Source organism: Panulirus ornatus, chromosome 55 (assembly GCF_036320965.1).
Source record: "Panulirus ornatus isolate Po-2019 chromosome 55, ASM3632096v1, whole genome shotgun sequence".
Classification (NCBI taxonomy): Eukaryota; Metazoa; Arthropoda; class Malacostraca; order Decapoda; family Palinuridae; genus Panulirus; species Panulirus ornatus.
Window position 1 is genome coordinate 25,112,448 of NC_092278.1, and position 26,200 is coordinate 25,138,647.

Here is a 26,200-nt window from a genome sequence, read left to right on the forward strand (position 1 = left end):
GCCCTACATCCTCGATAAAAAGTTTTCACTGCTTCTAACATCTTACCTCCCACACCATATATTTTTAATACCTTCCACAGAGCATCTCTATCAACTCTATCATATGCCATCTCCACATCCATAAATGCTACATACAAATCCATTTGCTTTTCCAGGTATTTCTCACATACATTTTTCAAAGCAAACACCTGATCCATACATTCTCCACCACTTCTAAAACTACACTGCTCTTCCCCAATCTGATGCTCTGTACTTGCCTTCACCCTCTCAATCAATACCCTCCCATATAATTTACCAGGAATACTCAACAAACTGATACCTCTGTAATTTGAGCACTCACTCTTATCCCCTTTGCCTTATTCGCCTTACAGGGAAAATCCTCGTGTGGCACCCTTCTCTTTTCCCTCTTTTGGAAAAGTAAAACAGGAGGGGAGGGGTTCCAGCCCCCAGCTCCCACTCCTTTTAATCTCTTACGACAAGCAGGAAAAGTCAGGGAAGTGTTTTTTCTCCCCTGTCCCCAGGAATAGGAATAATTCCCATGTATTCCCCGCATGTTGTAGAAGCCAACTAAATGGGGCAGGAGCAGGGGGTTGGAAACCCTCCCTTCCTTGTATTTCAGTCTCTAAAAAGGGAAACAGAAGTCAAGCGGGGAGTGCTCATCCTCTCGAAGGCTCAGACTGGGGTGTCTGAATGACTGTGTTTGTAACGAAGATGAGAAGAAAAGGGGAGATAGATAGTATGTTTGAGAAAAAAAACATGGTCTGACTGATACAAAGCTCAAACGTACTGGGGAAGAATGGTTTGGAAAAGTCATGGGAGTATAGTCAGGGGTTGGTGAGAGGACAAGAGCTAATGAAGGAGTAGCACTACTCCTAAAGCAGTTGTGGGAGTATGTGATAGACTGTAAGAAAGTAAATTCTAGATTGATGTGGGTAAAACTGAAAGTTGATGGAGAGAGACGGGTGATTATTGGTGCGTATGCACATGGTCATGAGAAGAAAGATCATGAGAGGCAAGTGTTTTGGGAGCAGCTGAGTGAGTGTGTCAGTAGTTTTGATGTAAGAGACCGGGTTTCAGTGATGGGTGATTTAAATATAAAGGTGAGCAGTGTGGCAGTTGAGGGTATAATTTGTTTACATGGGGTATTCAGTGTAGTGAATGGAATTGGTGAAGGGCATTTGGATTTGTGTGCTGAAAAAGACTGTTGATTGGCAATACCTGGTTTGAAAAGATATATATACATAAGTATACGTATGTGAATAGGAGAGATGGTTAGAGGGCATTATTGGATTACATGTTAATTGATAGGCATGTAAAAGAGACTGTTGGATGTTAATGTGCAGAGAGGGGCAGCTGGAGATTGATGTCCAGTCACTATCTTGTAGAGGCGAAGGTGAAAATTTGTAGAGGTTTTCAAAAAAAGAAGAGAGAATGTTGGGGAGAAGAGAATGGTGAAAGTAAGTGAGCTTGGAAAGGAGTCTTGTGCAAGGAAGTACCAGGAGAGATTGAGTGTAGAATGGCAAATGACATGGGGGGAGTGGGTGAGGAATGGGATGTATTTAGGGAAGCAGTGATGGCTTGCACAAAAGATGCATGTGACGTGAGAAAGGTGGGAGATGGGCAGATTAGAAAGGCTAGTAAGTGGTGGGATAAAGAAGTAGAGTTTGTTAGCAAAAGAGAGGCATTTGGACGATACTTGCAAGAAAGGAGTGCAGATGACAGGGAGATGTATAAAAGAAAGTAAGAGAAAGTCAAGAGAAAGGTTCAAGGGGTTGAAAAAGAGGGCAAATGAGATTAAGGGTGAGAGAGTATCATTAAACTTTAGGGAGAATAAAAAGACGTTTTGGAAGGAGTTAGTTAATGTGCGTAAGACAAGAACAAATAGGAACAGTGAAGGGGGCAAGTGGGGAATTAACAACAAGTAGTGATGAAGTGAGGAGATGGATTGATCATTTTGAAGGTTGTTGAATGTGTTTGATGATAGAGTAGCAGATATAGGGCATTTTGATCAGGGTGGTGTGTGAAGTGAGAGGTTCATGGAGGATGAATTGGTTAAGAGAGAAGAGGTAGTGAAAGCTTTGCAAATGAAATCCAGCAGGGTGGCAGGTTTGGATGATATTGCAGTAGAATTTATTAAAACAGGGGTGACTATGTTGTTGACTGGTTGTTAAGGCATGCATAATGCCATTGTACAAAGGCAAAGGGGATAAAGGTGAGTGTTCATACTAAAGAGGTATATGTTTGTTGAGTATTTCTGGGAAATTTAATGGGGGGTATTGATTGAGAGGGTGATGGCATGTCCAGAGCATCAGATTGAGGAAGAGCAGTGTTGTCTCGGAAGTGGTAGAGGATGTTTGGATCAGATGTTTGCTCTGAAGAATGTATGTGAGAACTACTTAGGAAAACAGATGGAATTGTATGCAGTATTTATGGATCTGGAGAAGGAATATGAAAGGGTTGATAGAGATGTTTTGTAGAAGGTTTAAGAGTATCTGGTGTGGGAGGTAAGTTACTAGAAGCAGTGAATAGTTCTTACCAAGAATGTAAGGCATGTGTACAAGTAGGAAGAGAGGAGAGTGATTGGTTCATAGTAATTGTTGGTCTGCAGCAGGGGTGTGTGATGCCCTCATGGTTGTTTAATTTGTTTATGTAAGGGGTGGTAAGGGAGGTAAATGCAAGAGTTTGGGAGAGAGGGGCAAGTATGCAGTCTGTTTGGGATGAGAGAGCTTGGGAAGTGAGTCAGTTGTTGTTCACTGATGATAAAGCTCTAGTAGCTGATTCATGTAAGGAACTGCAGAGGTTGGTGACTGAGTTTGGAAAAGTGTGTGAAAGGAGGAAGATGAGAATAAATGTGAATAAGAGCAAGGTTCAATAGTGTTGAGGGACAAGTTAATTGGGATGTAAGTTTGAAAGGAGAAAAATTGGAGGAAGTGAATTGCTTTAGATATCTGGGAGTGGACTTAGCAGCAGATGGAACCAATGAGTTCACAGGGTGAGGGAGGAGGCGAAGTTTCTGGGAGTGATGGAGAAAGTGTGGAGGGAAAAGAAAATTTCTTTGAGAGCAAAAATAGGTATGTTATATGGTTGCAAGGCCTGGGCTACAGAGAGAGTTGTATGGAGGAGGGTGGATGTGTTGGAAATGAAATGTTTAAGGACAATATGTGGTGTGAGGTGGTTTGATTAAGTAATGAAAGGGAGAGAGAGATGTGTGGAAATAGAAATGAGTATCGTTGAGAGAGCAGAAGAGGGTGGGTTGAAATGGTTTGGACATATGGAGAGAATGAGTGAAGAAAGATTGACTAAGAGGATATATGTGTCAGAGGTGGAGGGAACAAAGAGAAGCGGGAGGCCAAATTGGAGGTGGAAGGATGGAGTGAAAAAGATTTTGACCGATCAGGGCCTGAACATACAGGAGGTTGAAAGGTGTGCAAGGAATAGAGGGAATTGTATTGGTATACTGGGGTCAACATGCTGTCAATGGTTTGAGCCAGGGCATGTGAAGCGTCTGGGGTAAACCATGGTAAGTTTCTTGGGCCTGGTTGTGGAAATGAGCCATGGTTTTGGTGCATTATACATGACAGCTAGAGACTGAGTGTGAATGAATGTGGCCTTTTTTGTCTTTTCATAGAGCTACCTTGTGTGGGGGTAATGCTATTTCATGTATGGCAGGGTGGCAACAGGAATGGATGAAGGCAGCAAGTATGAGTATATACATGTGTTGGAAATGAAATGTTTAAGGACAATATGTGGTGTGCGGTGGTTTGATTAAGTAATGAAAGGGAGAGAGAGATGTGTGGAAATAGAAATGAGTATCGTTGAGAGAGCAAAAGAGGGTGGGTTGAAATGGTTTGGACATATGGAGAGAATGAGTGAAGAAAGATTGACTAAGAGGATATATGTGTCAGAGGTGGAGGGAACAAAGAGAAGCGGGAGGCCAAATTGGAGGTGGAAGGATGGAGTGAAAAAGATTTTGACCGATCAGGGCCTGAACATACAGGAGGTTGAAAGGTGTGCAAGGAATAGAGGGAATTGTATTGGTATACTGGGGTCAACATGCTGTCAATGGTTTGAGCCAGGGCATGTGAAGCATCTGGGGTAAACCATGGTAAGTTTCTTGGGCCTGGTTGTGGAAATGAGCCTTGGTTTTGGTGCATTATACATGACAGCTAGAGACTGAGTGTGAATGAATGTGGCCTTTTTTGTCTTTTCATAGAGCTACCTTGTGTGGGGGTAATGCTATTTCATGTATGGCAGGGTGGCAACAGGAATGGATGAAGGCAGCAAGTATGAGTATATACATGTGTATATATGTATATGTCTGTGTATGTATAAGTATTTATGTGTTGAAATGTATAGATTTGTATATGTGCATGTGTGGACACTTATGTATATACATGTGTATGTGGGTGGGTTGGGCCATTCTTTCGTCTGTTTCCTTGTGCTACCTTGCTAACGTGGGAGATGGTGATTAGATATATATATATATATATATATATATATATATATATATATATATATATATTTTTTTTTTTTTCATGCTATTCACCATTTCCCATGATAGCGAGGTAGCGTTAAGAACAGAGGACTGGGCCTTTGAGGGAATACCCTCACTTGGCCCCCTTCTCTGCTCCTTCTTTTGCAAAATTAAAAAAAAAAAAAAACGAGAGGGGAGGATTTCCAGCCCCCCGCTCCCTTCCCTTTTAGTTGCCTTCTACGACACGCAGGGAATACATGGGAAGTATTCTTTCTCCCCTATCCCTAGGGATAAATATATACATATATATATCTTTTTCTTTCTTTCAAACTATTCGCCATTTCCCGCGTTAGCGAGGTAGCGTCAAGAACAGAGGACTGGGCCTTTGAGGGAATATCCTCATATGGCCCCCTTCTCTGTTCCTTCTTTTGGAAAATTTAAAAAAAAATGAGAGGGGAGGATTTCCAGCCCCCTGCTCCCTTCCCTTTTAGTCGCCTTCTACGACATGCAGGGGATAAGTGGGAAGTATTCTTTCTCCCCTATATATATTTATCTATTCATTCACTTTGCCTTGTTGCTGCCTCCCGCGCCAGCGAGGCAGTGCAAGGAAACAGACGAAAGAATGGCCCAACCCACCCACATACACATGTATATACATACACGTCCACACACACCACATATACATACCTATACATCTCAACGTATACATATATATACACACACAGACATATACATATATACCCATGTACATAATTCATACTGTCTGCCTTTATTCATTCTCATCGCCACCCCGCCACACATGGAATAACAACATCCTTCCCCCTCATGTGTGTGAGGTAGTGCTAGGAAAAGACAACAAAGGCCCTATTCGTTCACACTCAGTCTCTAGCTGTCATGTAATAATGCACCGAAACCACAGCTCCCTTTCCACATCCAGGCCCCACAGAACTTTCCATGGTTTACCCCAAACGCTTCACATGCCCTGGTTTCATCCATTGACACCATGTCGACCCCAGTATACCACATCGTTCCAATTCACTCTATTCCTTGCACGCCTTTCACCCTCCTGCATGTTCAGGCCCCGATAACTCAAAATCTTTTTCACTCCATCTTTCCCCCTCCAAGATGGAGGGAACGAGGAGAAGTGGGAGACCAAATATATATATATATATATATATATATATATATATATATATATATATATATATCTTTCTTCTTTCAAACTATTCGCCATTCCCGCGTCAGCGAGGTAGCGTTAAGAACAGGGGGACTGGGCCTTTTTGAATAACTGTGATGGTGGAGGGGGGGGGGTGTGGTGTGAGCGGGGCGGGGGGTGGGGGTGGGGGTGTGGGGGGGGGGGGGGGGGGGGGTTGGAGTGGGGTGGGTGGGGGTGGGGGGGGGGTTTGGGGTGGGGTGGGGGGTGGAATGATTGGGGGGGTGGGGTTTGGTGGTGAGGGGGGGGGGGGGGTTGGAGGGGGGGGGGGGGGGGGGGGGTGGGTGGTGGGGCACGGAGTGGGGGGGGGGGGCGGGGGGGGTTGGTTGGGGGGTGGGGGGGGGGGGGTGGGGGGGCGGGGGTCGCTTCGGGGATAATGTGTTAGATTGAGGGGTTTTGTGTTTTTTTTTTTTTTTTTTTATTTTGGAAGGGAATGAAAAGAGAAATATAAAGGGTGAGAAGGAGTATATAAATTATAGTTGTGGAGGTTGAAAAGTAAAAGTTGTGTGTGTTTTATTGGGGGGAGGGGAAAGGAGAAAGAGGGATGTGATATTTTATTGTAATTTGTTTAGGAATAAATAAACTGTAAATGGGAGTGTATTATAAATAAATTTTGTATGTACGAATCTATTTAATTGTGTAAAATGTTAGCGGATATTGAAAGTTTATTGTATAGTAAGCTAAGTCTCTCCGGTATTACACATCGATCCTTTTCTAGTCTTGACATTGAAAGAATTTCAACTCGCTGCATTCTGCTGACACGTGATCCTATTTCCTTTTTCACTCCAGCTTTCCAACCGCCAATTTGGTCTCCCACTTCTTGTTTCCCTCCACCTCCGAACTTAATATCCTCTTGGGCAATCTGGCCGCACTCATTTCTCTCCATGTCCAAACCATTGCAAACACACTCTTCGCTCTCGCAAACTGGCTCTTTTATTTCACACATCTCTCTCACCCGTACAGTACTTACTCCGATCATGCCCCTCTCACCAAACATTGTCCTCAAACAATCTCATTTCCAGCACTTCCATCTCCTGCGCACAACTCGAATCCATAAGCCTCGCATCGCAACCATACCAACATTGTTGGAACCACTATTCCTCAAACAACCCATTTTTTGCTATTCCACCGAGATAATGTTTCTCGACTTCCACACATTCTTTCAATGCTCCAGAATAATCCCCCCCCCCCCCCACCCTATAATTACTCCGCTTCCATGTTCCATCCACTGCCAGATCCACTCCAGAGATCTAAACTCTTTACTTCCTCCTATTTTTTCTCCATTCAAACTTATTTATATAATATATATATATATTATATATATATATATATATATATATTTTTATATATATATATATATAATATGTATATATATATATATTTATATTTATATATATAATATATTATAATAATATATATATATATATATATTTTTTGTTTTTTTTTTTTTTTTATACTGGTCGCGTCCCCGCGTTTGCGAGGTAGCGAAAAGGAAACAGACGAAAGAAAATTGGCCCAACCCCCCCCACCCATACACATGTACATACACACGTCCAGACACGCAAATATACATACCTACACAAGCTTTCCCATGTTTACCCCAGAAACGCTTCACATGCCTTGCTTCAATCCACTGACAGCACGTCAACCCCTGTATACCACATGACTCCAATTCACTCTATTTCTTGCCCTCCTTTCACCCTCCTGCATGTTCAGGCCCCGATCACACAAAATCTTTTTCACTCCATCTTTCCACCTCCAATTTGGTCTCCCTCTTCTCCTCGTTCCCTCCACCTCCGACACATATATCCTCTTGGTCAATCTCTCCTCACTCATTCTCTCCATGTGCCCAAACCATTTCAAAACACCCTCTTCTGCTCTCTCGACCACGCTCTTTTTATTTCCACACATCTCTCTTACCCTTACGTTACTTACTCGATCAAACCACCTCACACCACACATTGTCCTCAAACATCTCATTTCCAGCACATCCATCCTCCTGCGCACATCTCTATCCATAGCCCACGCCTCGCAACCATACAGCATTGTTGGAACCACTATTCCCTCAAACATACCCATTTTTGCTTTCCGAGATAATGTTCTCGACTTCCACACATTTTTCAAGGCTCCCAAAATTTTCGCCCCCTCCCCCACCCTATGATCCACTTCCGCTTCCATGGTTCCATCCGCTGACAGATCCACTCCCAGATATCTAAAACACTTCACTTCCTCCAGTTTTTCTCCATTCAAACTCACCTCCCAATTGACTTGACCCTCACCCCTACTGTACCTAATAACCTTGCTCTTATTCACATTTACTCTCAACTTTCTTCTTCCACACACTTTACCAAACTCAGTCACCAGCTTCTGCAGTTTCTCACATGAATCAGCCACCAGCGCTGTATCATCAGCGAACAACAACTGACTCACTTCCCAAGCTCTCTCATCCCCAACAGACTTCATACTTGCCCCTCTTTCCAGGACTCTTGCATTTACCTCCCTTACAACCCCATCCATAAACAAATTAAACAACCATGGAGACATCACACACCCCTGCCGCAAACCTACATTCACTGAGAACCAATCACTTTCCTCTCTTCCTACACGTACACATGCCTTACATCCTCGATAAAAACTTTTCACTGCTTCTAACAACTTGCCTCCCACACCATATATTCTTAATACCTTCCACAGAGCATCTCTATCAACTCTATCATATGCCTTCTCCAGATCCATAAATGCTACATACAAATCCATTTGCTTTTCTAAGTATTTCTCACATACATTCTTCAAAGCAAACACCTGATCCACACATCCTCTACCACTTCTGAAACCGCACTGCTCTTCCCCAATCTGATGCTCTGTACATGCCTTCACCCTCTCAATCAATACCCTCCCATATAATTTACCAGGAATACTCAACAAACTTATACCTCTGTAATTTGAGCACTCACTCTTATCCCCTTTGCCTTTGTACAATGGCACTATGCACGCATTCCGCCAATCCTCAGGCACCTCACCATGAGTCATACATACATTAAATAACCTTACCAACCAGTCAACAATACAGTCACCCCCTTTCTTAATAAATTCCACTGCAATACCATCCAAACCTGCTGCCTTGCCGGCTTTCATCTTCCGCAAAGCTTTTACTACCTCTTCTCTGTTTACCAAATCATTTTCCCTAACCCTCTCACTTTGCACACCACCTCGACCAAAACACCCTATATCTGCCACTCTGTCATCAGACACATTCAACAAACCTTCAAAATACTCATTCCATCTCCTTCTCACATCACCGCTACTTGTTATCACCTCCCCATTTACGCCCTTCACTGAAGCTCCCATTTGCTCCCTTGTCTTACGCACCCTATTTACCTCCTTCCAGAACATCTTTTTATTCTCCCTAAAATTTACTGATAGTCTCTCACCCCAACTCTCATTTGCCCTTTTTTTCACCTCTTGCACCTTTCTCTTGACATAGGTAGTATGTTTGAGGAAAGGAACCTGGATGTTTTGGCTCTGAGTGAAACGAAGCTCAAGGGTAAAGGGGAAGAGTGGTTTGGAAATGTCTGGGGAGTGAAGTCAGGGGTTAGTGAGAGGACAAGAGCAAGGGAAGGAGTAGCAATACTCCTGAAACAGGAGTTGTGGGAGTATGTGATAGAATGTAAGAAAGTAAATTCTCGATTAATATGGGTAAAATTGAAAGTTGATGGAGAGAGGTGGGTGATTATTGGTGCATATGCACCTGGGCATGAGAAGAAAGATCATGAGAGGCAAGTGTTTTGGGAGCAGCTAAATGAGTGTGTTAGCGGTTTTGATGCACGAGACCGGGTTATAGTGATGGGTGATTTGAATGCAAAGGTGAGTAATGTGGCAGTTGAGGGAATAATTGGTATGCATGGGGTGTTCAGTGTTGTAAATGGAAATGGTGAAGAGCTTGTAGATTTATGTGCTGAAAAAGGACTGATGATTGGGAATACCTGGTTTAAAAAGCGAGATATACATAAGTATACTTATGTAAGTAGGAGAGATGGCCAGAGAGCGTTATTGGATTACGTGTTAATTGACAGGCGTGCGAAAGAGAGACTTTTGGATGTTAATGTGCTGAGAGGTGCAACTGGAGGGATGTCTGATCATTATCTTGTGGAGGCTAAGGTGAAGATTAGTATGGGTTTTCAGAAAAGAGGAGTGAATGTTGGGGTGAAGAAGGTGGTGAGAGTAAGTGAGCTTGGGAAGGAGACCTGTGTGGGGAAGTACCAGGAGAGACTGTGTACAGAATGGAAAAAGGTGAGAACAATGGAAGTAAGGGGAGTCGGGGAGGAATGGGATGTATTTAGGGAATCAGTGATGGATTGCGCAAAAGATGCTTGTGGCATGAGAAGAGTGGGAGGTGGGCTGTTTAGAAAGGGTAGTGAGTGGTGGGATGAAGAAGTAAGAGTATTAGTGAAAGAGAAGAGAGAGGCATTTGGACGATTTTTGCAGGGAAAAAATGCAATTGAGTGGGAGAAGTATAAAAGAAAGAGACAGGAGGTCAAGAGAAAGGTGCAAGAGGTGAAAAAAGGGCAAATATATATAAAAATATATATTTTTATCCCTGGGGGTAGGGGATAAGAATACTTCCCACGTATTGCCTGCGTGTCGTAGAAGGCGACTAAAAGGGGAGGGAGCAGGAGCTGGAAATCCTCTCCTCTCTTTTTTTTTTTTCTTTTTTTTAATTTTCAAAGAAGGAACAGAGGGGGGCCAGGTGAGGATATTCCACAAAGGCCCAGTCCCTGTTTTCTAAACCGGCTACCCTCTCGCTAATGCGGGAAATGGCGGATAGTTTAAAGAAAGAAAGATATATATATATATATATATATATATATATATATAATATATATATATTACATAAAAATATAATATAGATATAAGTTTGATGGAGAAAAACTGGAGAAGTAAAGTTTCAATACTATCCTATTCCCTACACCCGCGTCAGGAGGTATCGTTAAGAACAGAGGACTGGCCTCTGAGGAAACATCCTCATCCAGCCCCCTTCCTCTGTTTCCTTCCTTTTTTTTTTTTTTCCAAAAAAAGGAAGGATATATATATATATATATATATACACATAAAGATTTTTTTTATTTTTTTTTGCTTTGTCGCTGTCACTTCCCCGTTTGCGAGGTACGAGAAACAGACAAAGAAATGGCCCAACCCACCCCCATACACATGTATAGAACATAGCGTCCACATATAACATTCCAAATATACATACCTACACAGCTTTTCATGGTTTACGCCCCAGAACGCTTCACATGCCCCAATTCAATCCCCCTGACCAGGACGATCATCCCCGGTATACCACATCGCTCCAATTCACTCTGTTCACCTGCCCTCCATTTCACCCCTCCTGCATGTTCAGCCCCGATCACAGCATAAACAAAATCTTTTTCACTTACTACCATCTTTTCCACCATCCAATTGGAGGTCCCCTCTTCTCCTCGGTCCCTCCACCTCCGACACATATATCCTCATGGTCAATCTTTCTCACAATCATTCTCTCCATGTGCCCATAACCATTTCAAAACACCCCCTCTGCTCCTCTCAACCACCTCTTTTTATTTCCACATCATCCTCTCTCACTCCTTAACGTTACTCTCGAATCAAACCACCTCACACCACACACGTCCTCAAACATCTCAGTTCCAGCACATCCATCCCCCTGCGCACCAACTCTATCCATAGCCATGGCGCACGCAACATACAACATTTTTGGGAAAACCACTATTCCTTCAAACATACCCATTTATTGCTTTCCGAGATATGTTCTCGACTATTAAGTTATCCACACATTCTTCAAGCTCCTGGCATTTTTCGACCCTCCCCACCGTATGATCCCACTTCCGCTTCCATGGTTCCATCCGCTGCCAGATCCACTCCCAGATATCTAAAACACTTCACTTCCTCCTTTTTTTCTCCATTCAAACACACACTCCCAATTGACTTGACCCTCAACCCTACTGTACCTAATAACCTTGCTCTTTATTTCACATTTAACTCTTACCTTTCCTTCTTTCACACACTTTTAACCAACTCATTCACCAGCTATGCAGTTTCTAACATGAATCAGCAGCCTGCACTGTACATCAACAACCAACAACTGAACTCACTTCCAAGCTCTCTCATCCCCCAACGGACTTCATACTTGCCCAAACTTTCCAAAACTCTTCGCATTCCACCTCCCTAACAACCCCGTCCAAAAAACAAATTAAACAACCATGAGACATCACACACCCCTGCCGCAAACCACATTCACTGAGAACCAGTCACATTTCCTCTCATCCTACACGTAACTCAAAAATGCCTTACATCCCGATAAAAACGTTTCAACTGCTTCAAACAACTTGCCTCCCACACCATATATTCTTAATTACCTTCCACAGAGCATCTCTATCAACTCTATCATAATATAGTTATTATAAGTATATATATATATATATATATATAATATTATATATAATATTTTTTTTTTTTTTTTTTTTTTACTTTGTCGCTGTCTCCCGCTTTTTGCGAGGTAGCGCAAGGAAACAGACGAAAGAAGGGCCCCAAAACCCCCCCCCCCCATCACAACATGGTATATACAAACGTCCACACACGCAAATATACATACCTACACAGCTTTCCATGGTTTACCCCATACGCTTCACATGCCTTGATTCCATCCACTGACAGCACGTCAACCCCGTATACCAAATCGCCTCCAATTCACTCTATTCCTTGCCCTCCTTTCACCCCCTGCATGTTCGGGCCCCCGATCACACAAAATAGTTTTTCACCCCCATCTTTCCACCTCCTATTTGGTCTCCCTCTTCGCCTCTTTCCCTCCACCTCCGACACATATATCCTCCTGGTCAATTTTTTCCTCACTCAGTCTCTCCTTGTGGTGCCCAAACCACTTCAAAACACCCTCTTCTGCTCTCTCAACCACGCTCTTTTTATTTCACACATCTCTCTTACCTTTTACTAACTCACTCGATTCATACCATCTCAACAACCACACATTGTCCTCAAACATTCATTTCCGAGCACATCCATCCTCCTGCGCACAACTCATCCATACCCACGCCTCGCAAAACCCTACAACATTGATGAACCACTATTCCTTCAAACATACCCATTTTTGCTTTCCGTGAAAATGTCCTCTGAACTTCCACCATTCTTCAAGCCCGCAAAATTTTTCGCCCCCCCCCCCCACCCTATTATCCACTTCCACTCCATGTCCATCCCGGCATATTCTCTCCCAGATATTCTAATACCCTTCACTTCCTCCAGTTTTTCTCCATTCAACTCACCCCCATTTGACTTGACCCTCAAAACCCCACTGTACCTAATAACCTTGCTCTTATCACATTTACTCTTAACTTTCTTCTTCCTCACATTAACTTTCTTCTTCCACACACTTTACCAAACTCAGTCACACAGCTTCTGCAGTCTCTCACATGAATCAGCCACACAGCGCTGTTTCATCAGCGAACAACAACTGACTCACTTAACATTCCCAAGCTCTCTCATCCCCAACAGACTTCATACTGCCCTCTTTCAAACTCTTGCTTTACCTCTAACAACACCATCCATAAAGCAAATTAAACAACCATTGATACATCACAACCACAACACCCCTAGCCGCAAACCTACATTCACTGAGAACCAATCACTTCCTCTTCTTCTACTCGTACACATGCTTACATCCTCGATAAAATCTTTTTCACTTGCTTCTTCAACAACTTTCTCCCACACATATATTCTTAATACCTTCCACAGAGCATCTCTATCAACTCTATCATATGCCTCTCCAATCCATAAATGCACTTACAATCCATTTGCTTTTTCTAAGTATTTTTCTCACATAATTCTCAAAGCAAACACCTGATCCAACAATCCTCTACAACTCTGAAAAACACACTGCTCTTCCCCCAAACTGATGCTCTGTACATGCTTTCACCCTCTCAATCAATACCCCCTCCCATATAATTTACCAGAATACTCAACAAACTTTTTACCTCTGTGAATTTAAGCACTCACTCTTATCCCCTTTGCCTTTGTACACATGCACTATGCACGCATTCCCCAATCCTCAGGCACCTAACCATGAGTCATTACATACATTAACTAACTTACCAACCAGTCAACAATAAGACACCCCCTTGTTTAATAATTCCACTGCAATACCATCCAAACTCTGCCCTTGCCGGCTTTCATATATATATAATAGTTATAATATATATATATATATATATATATATATATGACTATTATATATATTATTTATTTATTTGGCTACATCCGACACACATTTAGACACCCCAATCTGAGTCTACGAGGAGTTTGAGCACCCCCGCATGACTCCTTCTGTTTTCCCATTTTTTAGAAATTAAAAATACAAGTAGGGGAGGATTTCATGGCCCCCCGCTCCCGTGAAAAAATGAGAGATAGTAGTAATGTTATGCTTGTTGCTGTCTCCGGGTTAGCGCGGTAGCACTAAGAAACAGACGAAAGAAAGGCCCCAACCACCCACAGTACACATGTATAGACTACATGTTCACGGACAAACAACAAATATACATACCTATACATCTCAATTACACATATATATACAGACACAGACATATACAAATTACCCATGTAAAATAATTCATACTGTCCCTGCCTTTTTTTTTTTCCCATCGCCACCCCGCCCCCATGGAAAAACAACCCCTTTCCCCCCCCATTTTGTGGAGGTAGGCCCAGGGAAAGAAACCAAAAGGGCCCCCCTTTTTCACACCAGTCTCTATTGTCATGGGAATAATGCCCCGAAACCCCAGCCCCCCCTTTCCACATCCAGGGCCCCCCAAAAACTTTCCATGGTTTACCCCCAAAGCTTTTTCATGCCTGGTTCAATCCATTACACCATTTGACCCCCCGTATAACCCCAGGGTTTTAATTCCCTTTTTATTCCTTGGGACGCCCTTTTACCCTCCTCAATTTTTAAGGGCCCCGATAACTCAAAATCTTTTTCACTCCATCTTTCCCCCTCCAAGATGGAGGGAACGAGGAGAAGTGGGAGACCAAATATATATATATATATATATATATATATATATATATATATATATATATATATCTTTCTTCTTTCAAACTATTCGCCATTTCCCGCATTAGCGAGGTAGCGTTAAGAACAGAGGACTGGGCCTTTGAGGGAATACCCTCACCTGGCCCAATTCTCTGTTCCTTCTTTTGGAAAATTAAAAAAAAAAAAAAAAAAACGAGAGGGGAGGATTTCCAGCCCCCCTCTCCCTCCCCTTTTAGTCGCCTTCTACGACACGCAGGGAATACGTGGGAAGTATTCTTAATCCCCTATCCCCTATATATATATACATTTTTTTTTGCTTTGTCCCTGTCTCCCGCGTTTGCGAGGTAGCACAAGGAAACAGACGAAAGAAATGGCCCAACCCACCCCCATACACATGTATATACATACGTCCACACACGCAAATATACATACCTACACAGCTTTCCATGGTTTACCCCAGACGCTTCACATGCCCTGATTCAATTCACTGACAGCACGTCAACCCTGGTATACCACATCGATCCAAATCACTCTATTCCTTGCCCTCCTTTCACCCTCCTGCATGTTCAGGCCCCGATCACACAAAACCTTTTTCACTCCATCTTTCCACCTCCAATTTGGTCTCCCACTTCTTGTTCCCTCCACCTCCGACACATATATCCTCTTGGTCAATCTTTCCTCACTCATTCTCTCCATGTGCCCAAACCATTTCAAAACACACTCTTCTGCTCTCTCAACCATGCTCTTTTTATTTCCACACATCTCTCTCACCCTTACGTTACTTACTCGATCAAGCCACCTCACACCACACATTGTCCTCAAACATCTCATTTCCAGCACATCCATCCTCCTGCGCACAACTCTATCCATAGCCCACGCCTCGCAACCATACAACATTGTTGGAACCACTATTCCTTCAAACATACCCATTTTTGCTTTCCGAGATAATGTTCTCGACTTCCACACATTCTTCAAGGCTCCCAGAATTATCGCCCCCTCCCCCACCCTATGAATTACTTCCGCTTCCATGGTTCCATCCACTGCCAGATCCACTCCCAGATATCTAAAACACTTTACTTCCTCCAGTTTTTCTCCATTCAAACTTATATATATATATATATATATATATATATATATATATATATATATATATATATATATATGTATATATATATATATATATATATATATATATATATATATATATATATATATATATATATATATATATATATATATTTATCCCTGGGGATAGGGGATGAAGAATACTTCCCACATATTGCCTGCGTGTCGTAGAAGGCGACTAAAAGGGGAGGGAGCAGGAGGCTGGAAATCCTCCCCTCTCTTTTTTTTTTTTCTTTTTTTTAATTTTCCAAAAGAAGGAACAGAGGGGGGCCAGGTGAGGATATTCCACAAAGGCCCAGTCCTCTGTTCTTAACGCTACCTCGCTAATGCGGGAAATGGCGGATAGTTTAAAAGAAAGAAAGAATATATATATATATATATATATATATATATATATATATATATATATATAAGTTTGAATGGAGAAAAACTGGAGGAAGTAAAGTTTCATACTATTCGCTATTTCCCGCGTCAGCGAGGTAGCGTTAAGAACAGAGGACTGGGCCTCTGAGGAAACATCCTCATCCAGCCCCCTTCTCTGTTCCTTCCTTTTTTTTTTTTTTCCAAAGGAAGGAAGGATATATATATATATATATACATATATTTTTTTTTTTTTTTTTTGCTTTGTCGCTGTCTCCCGCGTTTGCGAGGTAGCGCAAGGAAACAGACGAAAGAAATGGCCCAACCCACCCCCATACACATGTATATACATACGTCCACACATGCAAATATACATACCTACACAGCTTTTCATGGTTTACCCCAGACGCTTCACATGCCCCAATTCAATCCACTGACAGGACGTCAACCCCGGTATACCACATCGCTCCAATTCACTCTGTTCCTTGCCCTCCTTTCACCCTCCTGCATGTTCAGGCCCCGATCACACAAAATCTTTTTCACTCCATCTTTCCACCTCCAATTTGGTCTCCCTCTTCTCCTCGTTCCCTCCACCTCCGACACATATATCCTCATGGTCAATCTTTCCTCACTCATTCTCTCCATGTGCCCAAACCATTTCAAAACACCCTCTTCTGCTCTCTCAACCACGCTCTTTTTATTTCCACACATCTCTCTCACCCTTACGTTACTTACTCGATCAAACCACCTCACACCACACACTGTCCTCAAACATCTCATTTCCAGCACATCCATCCTCCTGCGCACAACTCTATCCATAGCCCATGGCTCGCAACCATACAACATTGTTGGAACCACTATTCCTTCAAACATACCCATTTTTGCTTTCCGAGATAATGTTCTCGACTTCCACACATTCTTCAAGGCTCCCAGAATTTTCGCCCCCTCCCCCACCCTATGATCCACTTCCGCTTCCATGGTTCCATCCGCTGCCAGATCCACTCCCAGATATCTAAAACACTTCACTTCCTCCAGTTTTTCTCCATTCAAACTCACCTCCCAATTGACTTGACCCTCAACCCTACTGTACCTAATAACCTTGCTCTTATTCACATTTACTCTTAACTTTCTTCTTTCACACACTTTACCAAACTCAGTCACCAGCTTATGCAGTTTCTCACATGAATCAGCCACCAGCACTGTATCATCAGCGAACAACAACTGACTCACTTCCCAAGCTCTCTCATCCCCAACGGACTTCATACTTGCCCCTCTTTCCAAAACTCTTGCATTCACCTCCCTAACAACCCCGTCCATAAACAAATTAAACAACCATGGAGACATCACACACCCCTGCCGCAAACCTACATTCACTGAGAACCAGTCACTTTCCTCTCATCCTACACGTACACATGCCTTACATCCTCGATAAAAACTTTTCACTGCTTCTAACAACTTGCCTCCCACACCATATATTCTTAATACCTTCCACAGAGCATCTCTATCAACTCTATCATATATATATATATATATATATATATATATATATATATATATATATATATATATATATTTTTTTTTTTTTTTTTTTTTTTTTTTACTTTGTCGCTGTCTCCCGCGTTTGCGAGGTAGCGCAAGGAAACAGACGAAAGAAATGGCCCAACCCCCCCCCCCATACACATGTATATACAAACGTCCACACACGCAAATATACATACCTACACAGCTTTCCATGGTTTACCCCAGACGCTTCACATGCCTTGATTCAATCCACTGACAGCACGTCAACCCCGGTATACCACATCGCTCCAATTCACTCTATTCCTTGCCCTCCTTTCACCCTCCTGCATGTTCAGGCCCCGATCACACAAAATCTTTTTCACTCCATCTTTCCACCTCCAATTTGGTCTCCCTCTTCTCCTCGTTCCCTCCACCTCCGACACATATATCCTCTTGGTCAATCTTTCCTCACTCATTCTCTCCATGTGCCCAAACCACTTCAAAACACCCTCTTCTGCTCTCTCAACCACGCTCTTTTTATTTCCACACATCTCTCTTACCCTTACGTTACTCACTCGATCAAACCATCTCACACCACACATTGTCCTCAAACATCTCATTTCCAGCACATCCATCCTCCTGCGCACAACTCTATCCATAGCCCACGCCTCGCAACCATACAACATTGTTGGAACCACTATTCCTTCAAACATACCCATTTTTGCTTTCCGAGATAATGTTCTCGACTTCCACACATTCTTCAAGGCCCCCAGAATTTTCGCCCCCTCCCCCACCCTATGATCCACTTCCACTTCCATGGTTCCATCCGCTGCCAGATCCACTCCCAGATATCTAAAACACTTCACTTCCTCCAGTTTTTCTCCATTCAAACTCACCTCCCAATTGACTTGACCCTCAACCCTACTGTACCTAATAACCTTGCTCTTATTCACATTTACTCTTAACTTTCTTCTTCCTCACATTAACTTTCTTCTTCCACACACTTTACCAAACTCAGTCACCAGCTTCTGCAGTCTCTCACATGAATCAGCCACCAGCGCTGTATCATCAGCGAACAACAACTGACTCACTTCCCAAGCTCTCTCATCCCCAACAGACTTCATACTTGCCCCTCTTTCCAAAACTCTTGCATTTACCTCCCTAACAACCCCATCCATAAACAAATTAAACAACCATGGAGACATCACACACCCCTGCCGCAAACCTACATTCACTGAGAACCAATCACTTTCCTCTCTTCCTACACGTACACATGCCTTACATCCTCGATAAAAACTTTTCACTGCTTCTAACAACTTTCCTCCCACACCATATATTCTTAATACCTTCCACAGAGCATCTCTATCAACTCTATCATATGCCTTCTCCAGATCCATAAATGCTACATACAAATCCATTTGCTTTTCTAAGTATTTCTCACATACATTCTTCAAAGCAAACACCTGATCCACACATCCTCTACCACTTCTGAAACCACACTGCTCTTCCCCAATCTGATGCTCTGTACATGCTTTCACCCTCTCAATCAATACCCTCCCATATAATTTACCAGGAATACTCAACAAACTTATACCTCTGTAATTTAAGCACTCACTCTTATCCCCTTTGCCTTTGTACAATGGCACTATGCACGCATTCCGCCAATCCTCAGGCACCTAACCATGAGTCATACATACATTAACTAACCTTACCAACCAGTCAACAATACAGTCACCCCCTTTTTTAATAAATTCCACTGCAATACCATCCAAACCTGCTGCCTTGCCGGCTTTCATATATATATATATATATATATATATATATATATATATATATATATATATATATATATATATATATATATATATTTATTTATTTGGCTACATCCACACACATTTAGACACCCCAATCTGAGTCTACGAGGAGTATGAGCACTCCCCGCATGACTCCTTCTGTTTCCCATTTTTTAGAAAGTTAAAAATACAAGGAGGGGAGGATTTCTGGCCCCCCGCTCCCGTGAAAAAAGGAGAGATAGGTAGTATGTTTTGCTTTGTTGCTGTCTCCCGGGTTAGCGAGGTAGCACAAGGAAACAGACGAAAGAATGGCCCAACCCACCCACATACACATGTATATACATACATGTTCACACACACAAATATACATACCTATACATCTCAATTTACACATATATATACAGACACAGACATATACATATGTACACATGTACATAATTCATACTGTCTGCCTTTATTTGTTCCCATCGCCACCTCGCCACACATGGAATAACAATCCCCTCCCCCCTCATGTGTGCGAGGTAGCGCTAGGAAGAGACACCAAAGGCCCCATTCATTCACACTCAGTCTCTAGTTGTCATGTAATAATGCCCTGAAACCACAGCTCCCTTTCCACATCCAGGCCCCACAGAACTTTCCATGGTTTACTCCAGACGCTTCACATGCCCTGGTTCAATCCATTGACAGCACATTGACCCCAGTATACCACATTGTTCTAATTCTTTCTATTCCTTGCACGCCTTTCACCCTCCTGCATGTTCAGGCCCCGATCACTCAAAATCTTTTTCACTCCATCTTTCCACGTCCAATTTGGTCTCCCACTTCTCCTCGTTCCCTCCACCTCTGACACATATATCCTCTTGGTCAATCTTTCCTCACTCATTCTCTCCATGTGACCAAACCATTTCAAAACACCCTCCTCTGCTCTCTCAACCACACTCTTTTTATTGCATCAAAATATTGGCGGAGGCTGGTCGACTGCTAGATGTGATTTTCATGATAAAGGAAAGGATAATAATTCATGGTTGTAACCAAGACACAAGGAGGTGACCAGTTATAGTTATGTTTGACTTGGAGTCATCAGACTAATACTTTGAAAATTTGTCTTGGAGTCATCAAATTAGTACTTTGAAAATTTAAGAATCTTAAATGCATGGTGGAATTTAATGGGATGTTCATCATATTTTACAAATCAAAGTAAGAGAGGAAGAAAAGCAAACAATATAATCATATGGTAAAAAATTGGAGATGCCACATATGGCTAGGGAATGGAGCAGAACTGCTAGAACTGCATAGAGGGCAGGAGTGGTTGTAGATGATAATGTCAGACTGAAAGATGTGCAGTAGTGAGGATATAGTTGGCATTACAGCCAGCCAGCATTTGCAAAGCATAAGAGAGCATGGAACAAGAGTAGCAGGATAAGAAAAGATGATCAAAGAAACTTTGAAAAAATCCTGTGGACAAGGCAAGTGAAAATCCAAAGCTTTTCCCTAAATTCATCGGGAGTCAATTGGCAGTTCAGGAGCAGCAAATCAGACTAAGGGGTTCAAGGGGAAAAATTGTAGAGGATGATGTAAAGATTTGTGAGGAAATGATTAACAGGTTCTAAAGTGTTTTCACACTATAGCCCCATCACCAGCAGGGATATCCAGAAGAAATGTTAACAGAATACTACAAGGACTTAACCCTTATAAGGCTCATGAAATTTCGCTGTATATGCTAATGATGTGTGCAAATATGTTTGATAAATGTCTTAAATTACTCTTCAATATATCATTGGAGAAAGGCAGTGCCAATTGAATGGTAAAGGGCAAAACGTCATGCTTATATAAAAGAAAGAAGACTGGGAACAGGCATTGAACAACAGGTCAGTCTCACTAATGAGTATCGTGTGTCAGGTTCTTTGAAAAGATTATTAGAAAGTAAGTGTATGACTTCCTATGGAGGAGAAATTTCCTAAATGAGAGACAGCATGGTTTATTAGAAAGTAAGTGTATGACTTCCTATGGAGGAGAAATTTCCTAAATGAGAGACCATGGTTTTAGGAAAAGGAATTCAAGCGTAACAAACCCCCTTGAGTTCTATGAGAGAGTGAGCTCAGTTCTATACGAAAGGGTGGGCTGTTTGTATCTAGAATGCCAGAAAGCACTTGACACTGACTGCATTGGAGGCTAATTAAGAAGCTGGATCACCAGGTAGGAATAAAGGGGAAACTCTTACAGTGGATAGATTATCTTTTTGAGAGGGAACAAAGGACACATGTTAGAGGTTTGCTTAATTACTGCAACCCCGTTTTTGATATGAAATGATTTTGATTAACAAAAGTATAATGTACATAGCTACATTAGGCATTGTTTAGTACAGATATGTTACAAAACAAAAGTATGTATGACATAAATAGCTTACAGTTTGATTGGTTACATTGATGAAGTTTGCATGCCTTTTAAATGTCAAACATCCCCTCCAAACATTGAAACATCTGATCTTGGGTACTGTTTTTATAGGTTCTCATACAGACACCTAGCCTTCCAAATGTGTGATAAGCCCACAGGCATGTGGTATTGAGTTGTCTTCTTGATCCAAATACTCAAAAGTCTTTCCATTTCTGTCATTATTGTAGTTCTGCTTCTCTTAAACTCCAGAGCAGATAAGAGTTGCAATCTTTCCTCATTTTCCAGTTTTCTTTGCATTTTTAAGAATTTACCATTGATTCAGGCATAACAACACCTAACAGACTTCAGATTGATGCTCACCTTCTGTGCAGGTGTGCTTGATTACATTCAGTTTAACCACTGAGCCCAACTATCCTCCACAGAACATTCCTAGGCATTTTTTTTTACTGAGCACTAAGCAAATTAGGTGATCAGAACAGAAAGTGCACTGCTGTATAGTAAAACAGAATGAAAAGTGCACTGCTGTGTAGCAAAACAGCAGCAAGGGAAACAGTAAAGCAGGGAGAGCCAAATGAAGTGATGTCCTGAATTATCTTACAACATTCTTTTCAGTATGTATCACTGCAGCTAATAGCTGTCAATGAATTTATAACCTTCCTGACTTATGATGATTGAAGTGGTGGCCAGAACATCATACACACTGTGTCAGTAAGTTGTAAATAGCAGTTACTCATTTTGAATTAGTAATGTTGGTTGGAATCATAACTGATGCAAGCCATTGCTCTGGAAGGTTTTGTGAAATCTACAAGGAGTTAGACCTATATAGGTATATTTGGCTACAATTAATGAAAGAAATTTATAAATGAGAAAGATTTTATTTATTGAAAGATGTCATGAAGTAAAAAACAAATGAGAAAGATTTTGTTTATTGAAAAATGATATGTAGAAAAAAAAAAAGCCTAGGAATGTTCTGTGAAGGATAGTTAGGCTACACATCAGCCAGTCAGCATATAAAAGTAATAAGGGAAAGGAATATAAATAGGAGAAAGAAGGAAAAGCACAGGAAACTTGAAAAGGCTGTTGTGGGCTAATGTGGACATGGCAGGAGAAAACTGAAAACTCTTTGTTAATTATATCTTGAGTATAATGTCAGCTATGGAGTAGCTCATGAAGGACAGACACTTTAGCCTTACTGATCAGTATAGCTGAATGTTGTGTGAAAACCAAGTCTGGTTTTGAAAATAAAGCTCAAATGGTTAGTATATCTTCTAAATTTACCACCTCTGCTGACTCTCCTTGTGTATGATCTGGGAGAACTACTAAATTGCTTACATGGTGTCGAATCCCTGATGCTCTGTGCTGGGTCTGTAGGTGATGCTGTGGTTTGTAGGATGGACTGCTGCTTTAGGAAACTTCTCTCTCTGTATGGTGCTGTTTCTGGCATTCATTCTCTCAATTCTAATGTTTGTACTTGCATTTCTTCTCATTGTTTGACATTTGAGGGGATAGTCATCTGAATTTATCCACTATTAGTTGCTTATTAGCCAGATCAGCTGGATGTTGGCTAGAACCATCCATCTTGGCTTGTGCAAACTATAGGATATCCATTTTCTGTGTCAGGTCTTTGCTTCAAACTTCTTGCCACCACAATTAGTTGAGCTGTCTTGGTGATATAACTCAGCGCAGTGCAACAAATATGACAGTATGGAATGCAGTGCATGTAGTTTATAGATGTGTGTACATTATCCTTAAAATACTATAATGGCGAGTTTCTATTTGGTGTCACTTGTGAAAGACCTTACTTTGATTAGGTAATTAACCCCAAGGGGACTGTTGGGGACTACAGCTTTTCTTATGTAGCACATTTTTTCAGACATAAGCGGTAATATTTAAGGGTTGCCTCATCCCTCCTTCACCTAGATTTGTAGATGAGATGTATCACTATATAGAAATTTCATGTCACAAGGAACTGTAATTGATACTGGGAGGAATCATGGAGTTTCGGTTATCCACATAACATGATAGGTTAATTCCAGAGTTTCAGTTACCCATTTAATACAATGAGGAATGGTACAGCCCTGATATGTGCACTTGGTACATCCCATGCTAATTAGTGGTAGTCTTTAGGACAATTATTGTATTGATGATTCAGCAGATGTCATGCTGTTGATGCTGGAAAAATTCATTGCAAATCAGTAGTCCATAGTTGATGAAATGGTGATAGATGAATCAGTTACTGTCAATAAATAAGTGATAAGCCAAGTGTGGGTAGTGCACCAAATTTGATCATGTGTACATCAGAAAGTACCAGATTTTCCTTCTTTTCTTTTAACTTTTATATTTCTTAAAAAATTGATGACTTATTTTCCAGAAAAAAATTCATGGGACCCACCGTAATATTTTTGGCTATGCCCTTTAAGAGTTTATCAGTAAAGTTTTAAAAGATATTAGCAGATTTTATTCAACTTGCCCATAAGCATCTTGATTTCCAGTGTGTTAGGACTAGAAATTATGAGGATCTATTTTATAATCTCATTTTAAAATTTTTGAATTTATAAGAGATGGTAAAAGTGCCTAAGGAATGTATGTCCAAAATATCATCCATTTCAGAGAAATGTTCGAGGAAAAGTTCTGGCAATTCGTCGAGAAGATCAGAGTGTGTGGGAGAGACGTGCTCCTCTTGGACCCTCCCAGGTGAGACAGCTTGTCAAAGATGGGGTGAAGGTTATCGTACAGCCATCAAATCGTCGTGCCTACCCCATGCAGGTGAGGATTACTTCTGTTAGTGCATAAGAAATGAATTACTAATGATATATAAGAAGTTAATTTGTAAAGCTCTGTGTTCTAGCAGTTAGTGATGTATTCATAGGCTACCTGGGGTCTAACATGCATAGGTATGAATCCTGGTCTTGGCAGTTGGTCCTAAGTCAACTCAGCCATTCATCCTCCTTAATGGGGCTCAATGGTAAATGTGGTATACCAGGGTTGACTTGCTGTCAGTGGATTGAACCAGGGCATGTGAAGTGTCTGGGGTAAACCATGTAAAGTTTTGTGGGGCCAGGATGTGGAAAGGGAGCTGTGGTTTCAGTGCATTATACATGACAGCTAGAGACTGAGTGTGAACGAATATAGCCTTTGTTGTCTTTTCCTAGCACTACCTTGTGCGCATGTGGGGGGAAGGGGGTGTCATTTCATGTGTGGCGGGGTGGCACGGGAATGAATAAAGGCTGCAAGTATGAATTATGTACATGCATATATATGTATATGTCTATGTATGTATATATATTTGTATATGTTAAAATGTATAGGTATGTATATGTATGTGCCAGAAAAACAGATGAAAAGGCCACATTCATTCACACTAAGTCTCTAGCTATCGTGTGTAATGCACCAAAGCCACAGCTCCCTTTCCACATCCAGGCCTTACAGACCTTTCCATGGTTTACCCCAGACATTTCACATGCCCTGGTTCAGTCCATTGAGAGCACTTCAACCCAATTTACTCTCTGCCTTGCACGCCTTTCACCCTCCTGTATGTTCAAGCCCTGATCGCTCAAAATCTTTTTTATTCCATCTCTCCACCTCCAATTTGGTCTCCTGCTTCTCCTTGTTCCCTCCACAAGTCTGTTGTGGATAAGACGGCATTTGAAGTGTGTCAGTTGTTGTTCGCCAATGATACAGCTCTAGTAGCTGATTCATGTGAGAAACTGCAGAGGTTGGTAGCTGAGTTTGGAAAATGTGCAAAAGGAGAAAGTTGATAGTAAATGTGAATAAGAGCAAGGTTATGAGGTTCATTAGGGTAGATGGACACGTTAAGTGGGATGTGAGTTTGATTGGAGAGAAATTGGAGGAAGTGAAGTGTTTTAGATATCTGGGAGTGGACTTAGCAGTGGATGGAACCATGGAAGCAGAAGTGAGTCACATGGTGGGGGAGGGGGTGAAGGTTCTGAGGCATTGAAGAATGGTTTGGGCACATGGAGAGAATGAGTGCGGAAAGATTGACAAAGAGGTTATATGTGTCAGAGGTAGAGTGAATGAGGAGAAGTGGGAGACCAAGTTGGAGGTGCAGAGATGGAGTGAAAAAGATTTTGAGTGATCGGAGCCTGAACATACAGGAGGGTGAAAGGTGTTCAAGGAATAGAGTGAATTGGAATGATGTGGTATACCAGGGTCGACATGCTGTCAATGGATTGAACCAGGGCATGTGAAGCATCTGGGGTAAACCATGGAAAGTCTTTGTGGGGCCTAGATGT

At 41.8% G+C, this 26,200-nt stretch overlaps 1 protein-coding gene across 2 annotated transcripts in view; it reads left to right on the forward strand.

Moving 5' to 3' along the window:
- The window catches only part of LKRSDH (lysine ketoglutarate reductase/saccharopine dehydrogenase), a 180,461-nt gene that overhangs the window by 27,849 nt on the left and 126,412 nt on the right, over positions 1-26,200 (forward strand). For both annotated transcript variants that reach the window (XM_071693242.1, XM_071693243.1), the window contains exon 3: positions 24,558-24,713. In XM_071693242.1, coding sequence (XP_071549343.1) covers positions 24,558-24,713 — 156 coding nt within the window. The remainder of the gene's footprint in view (positions 1-24,557; positions 24,714-26,200) is intronic.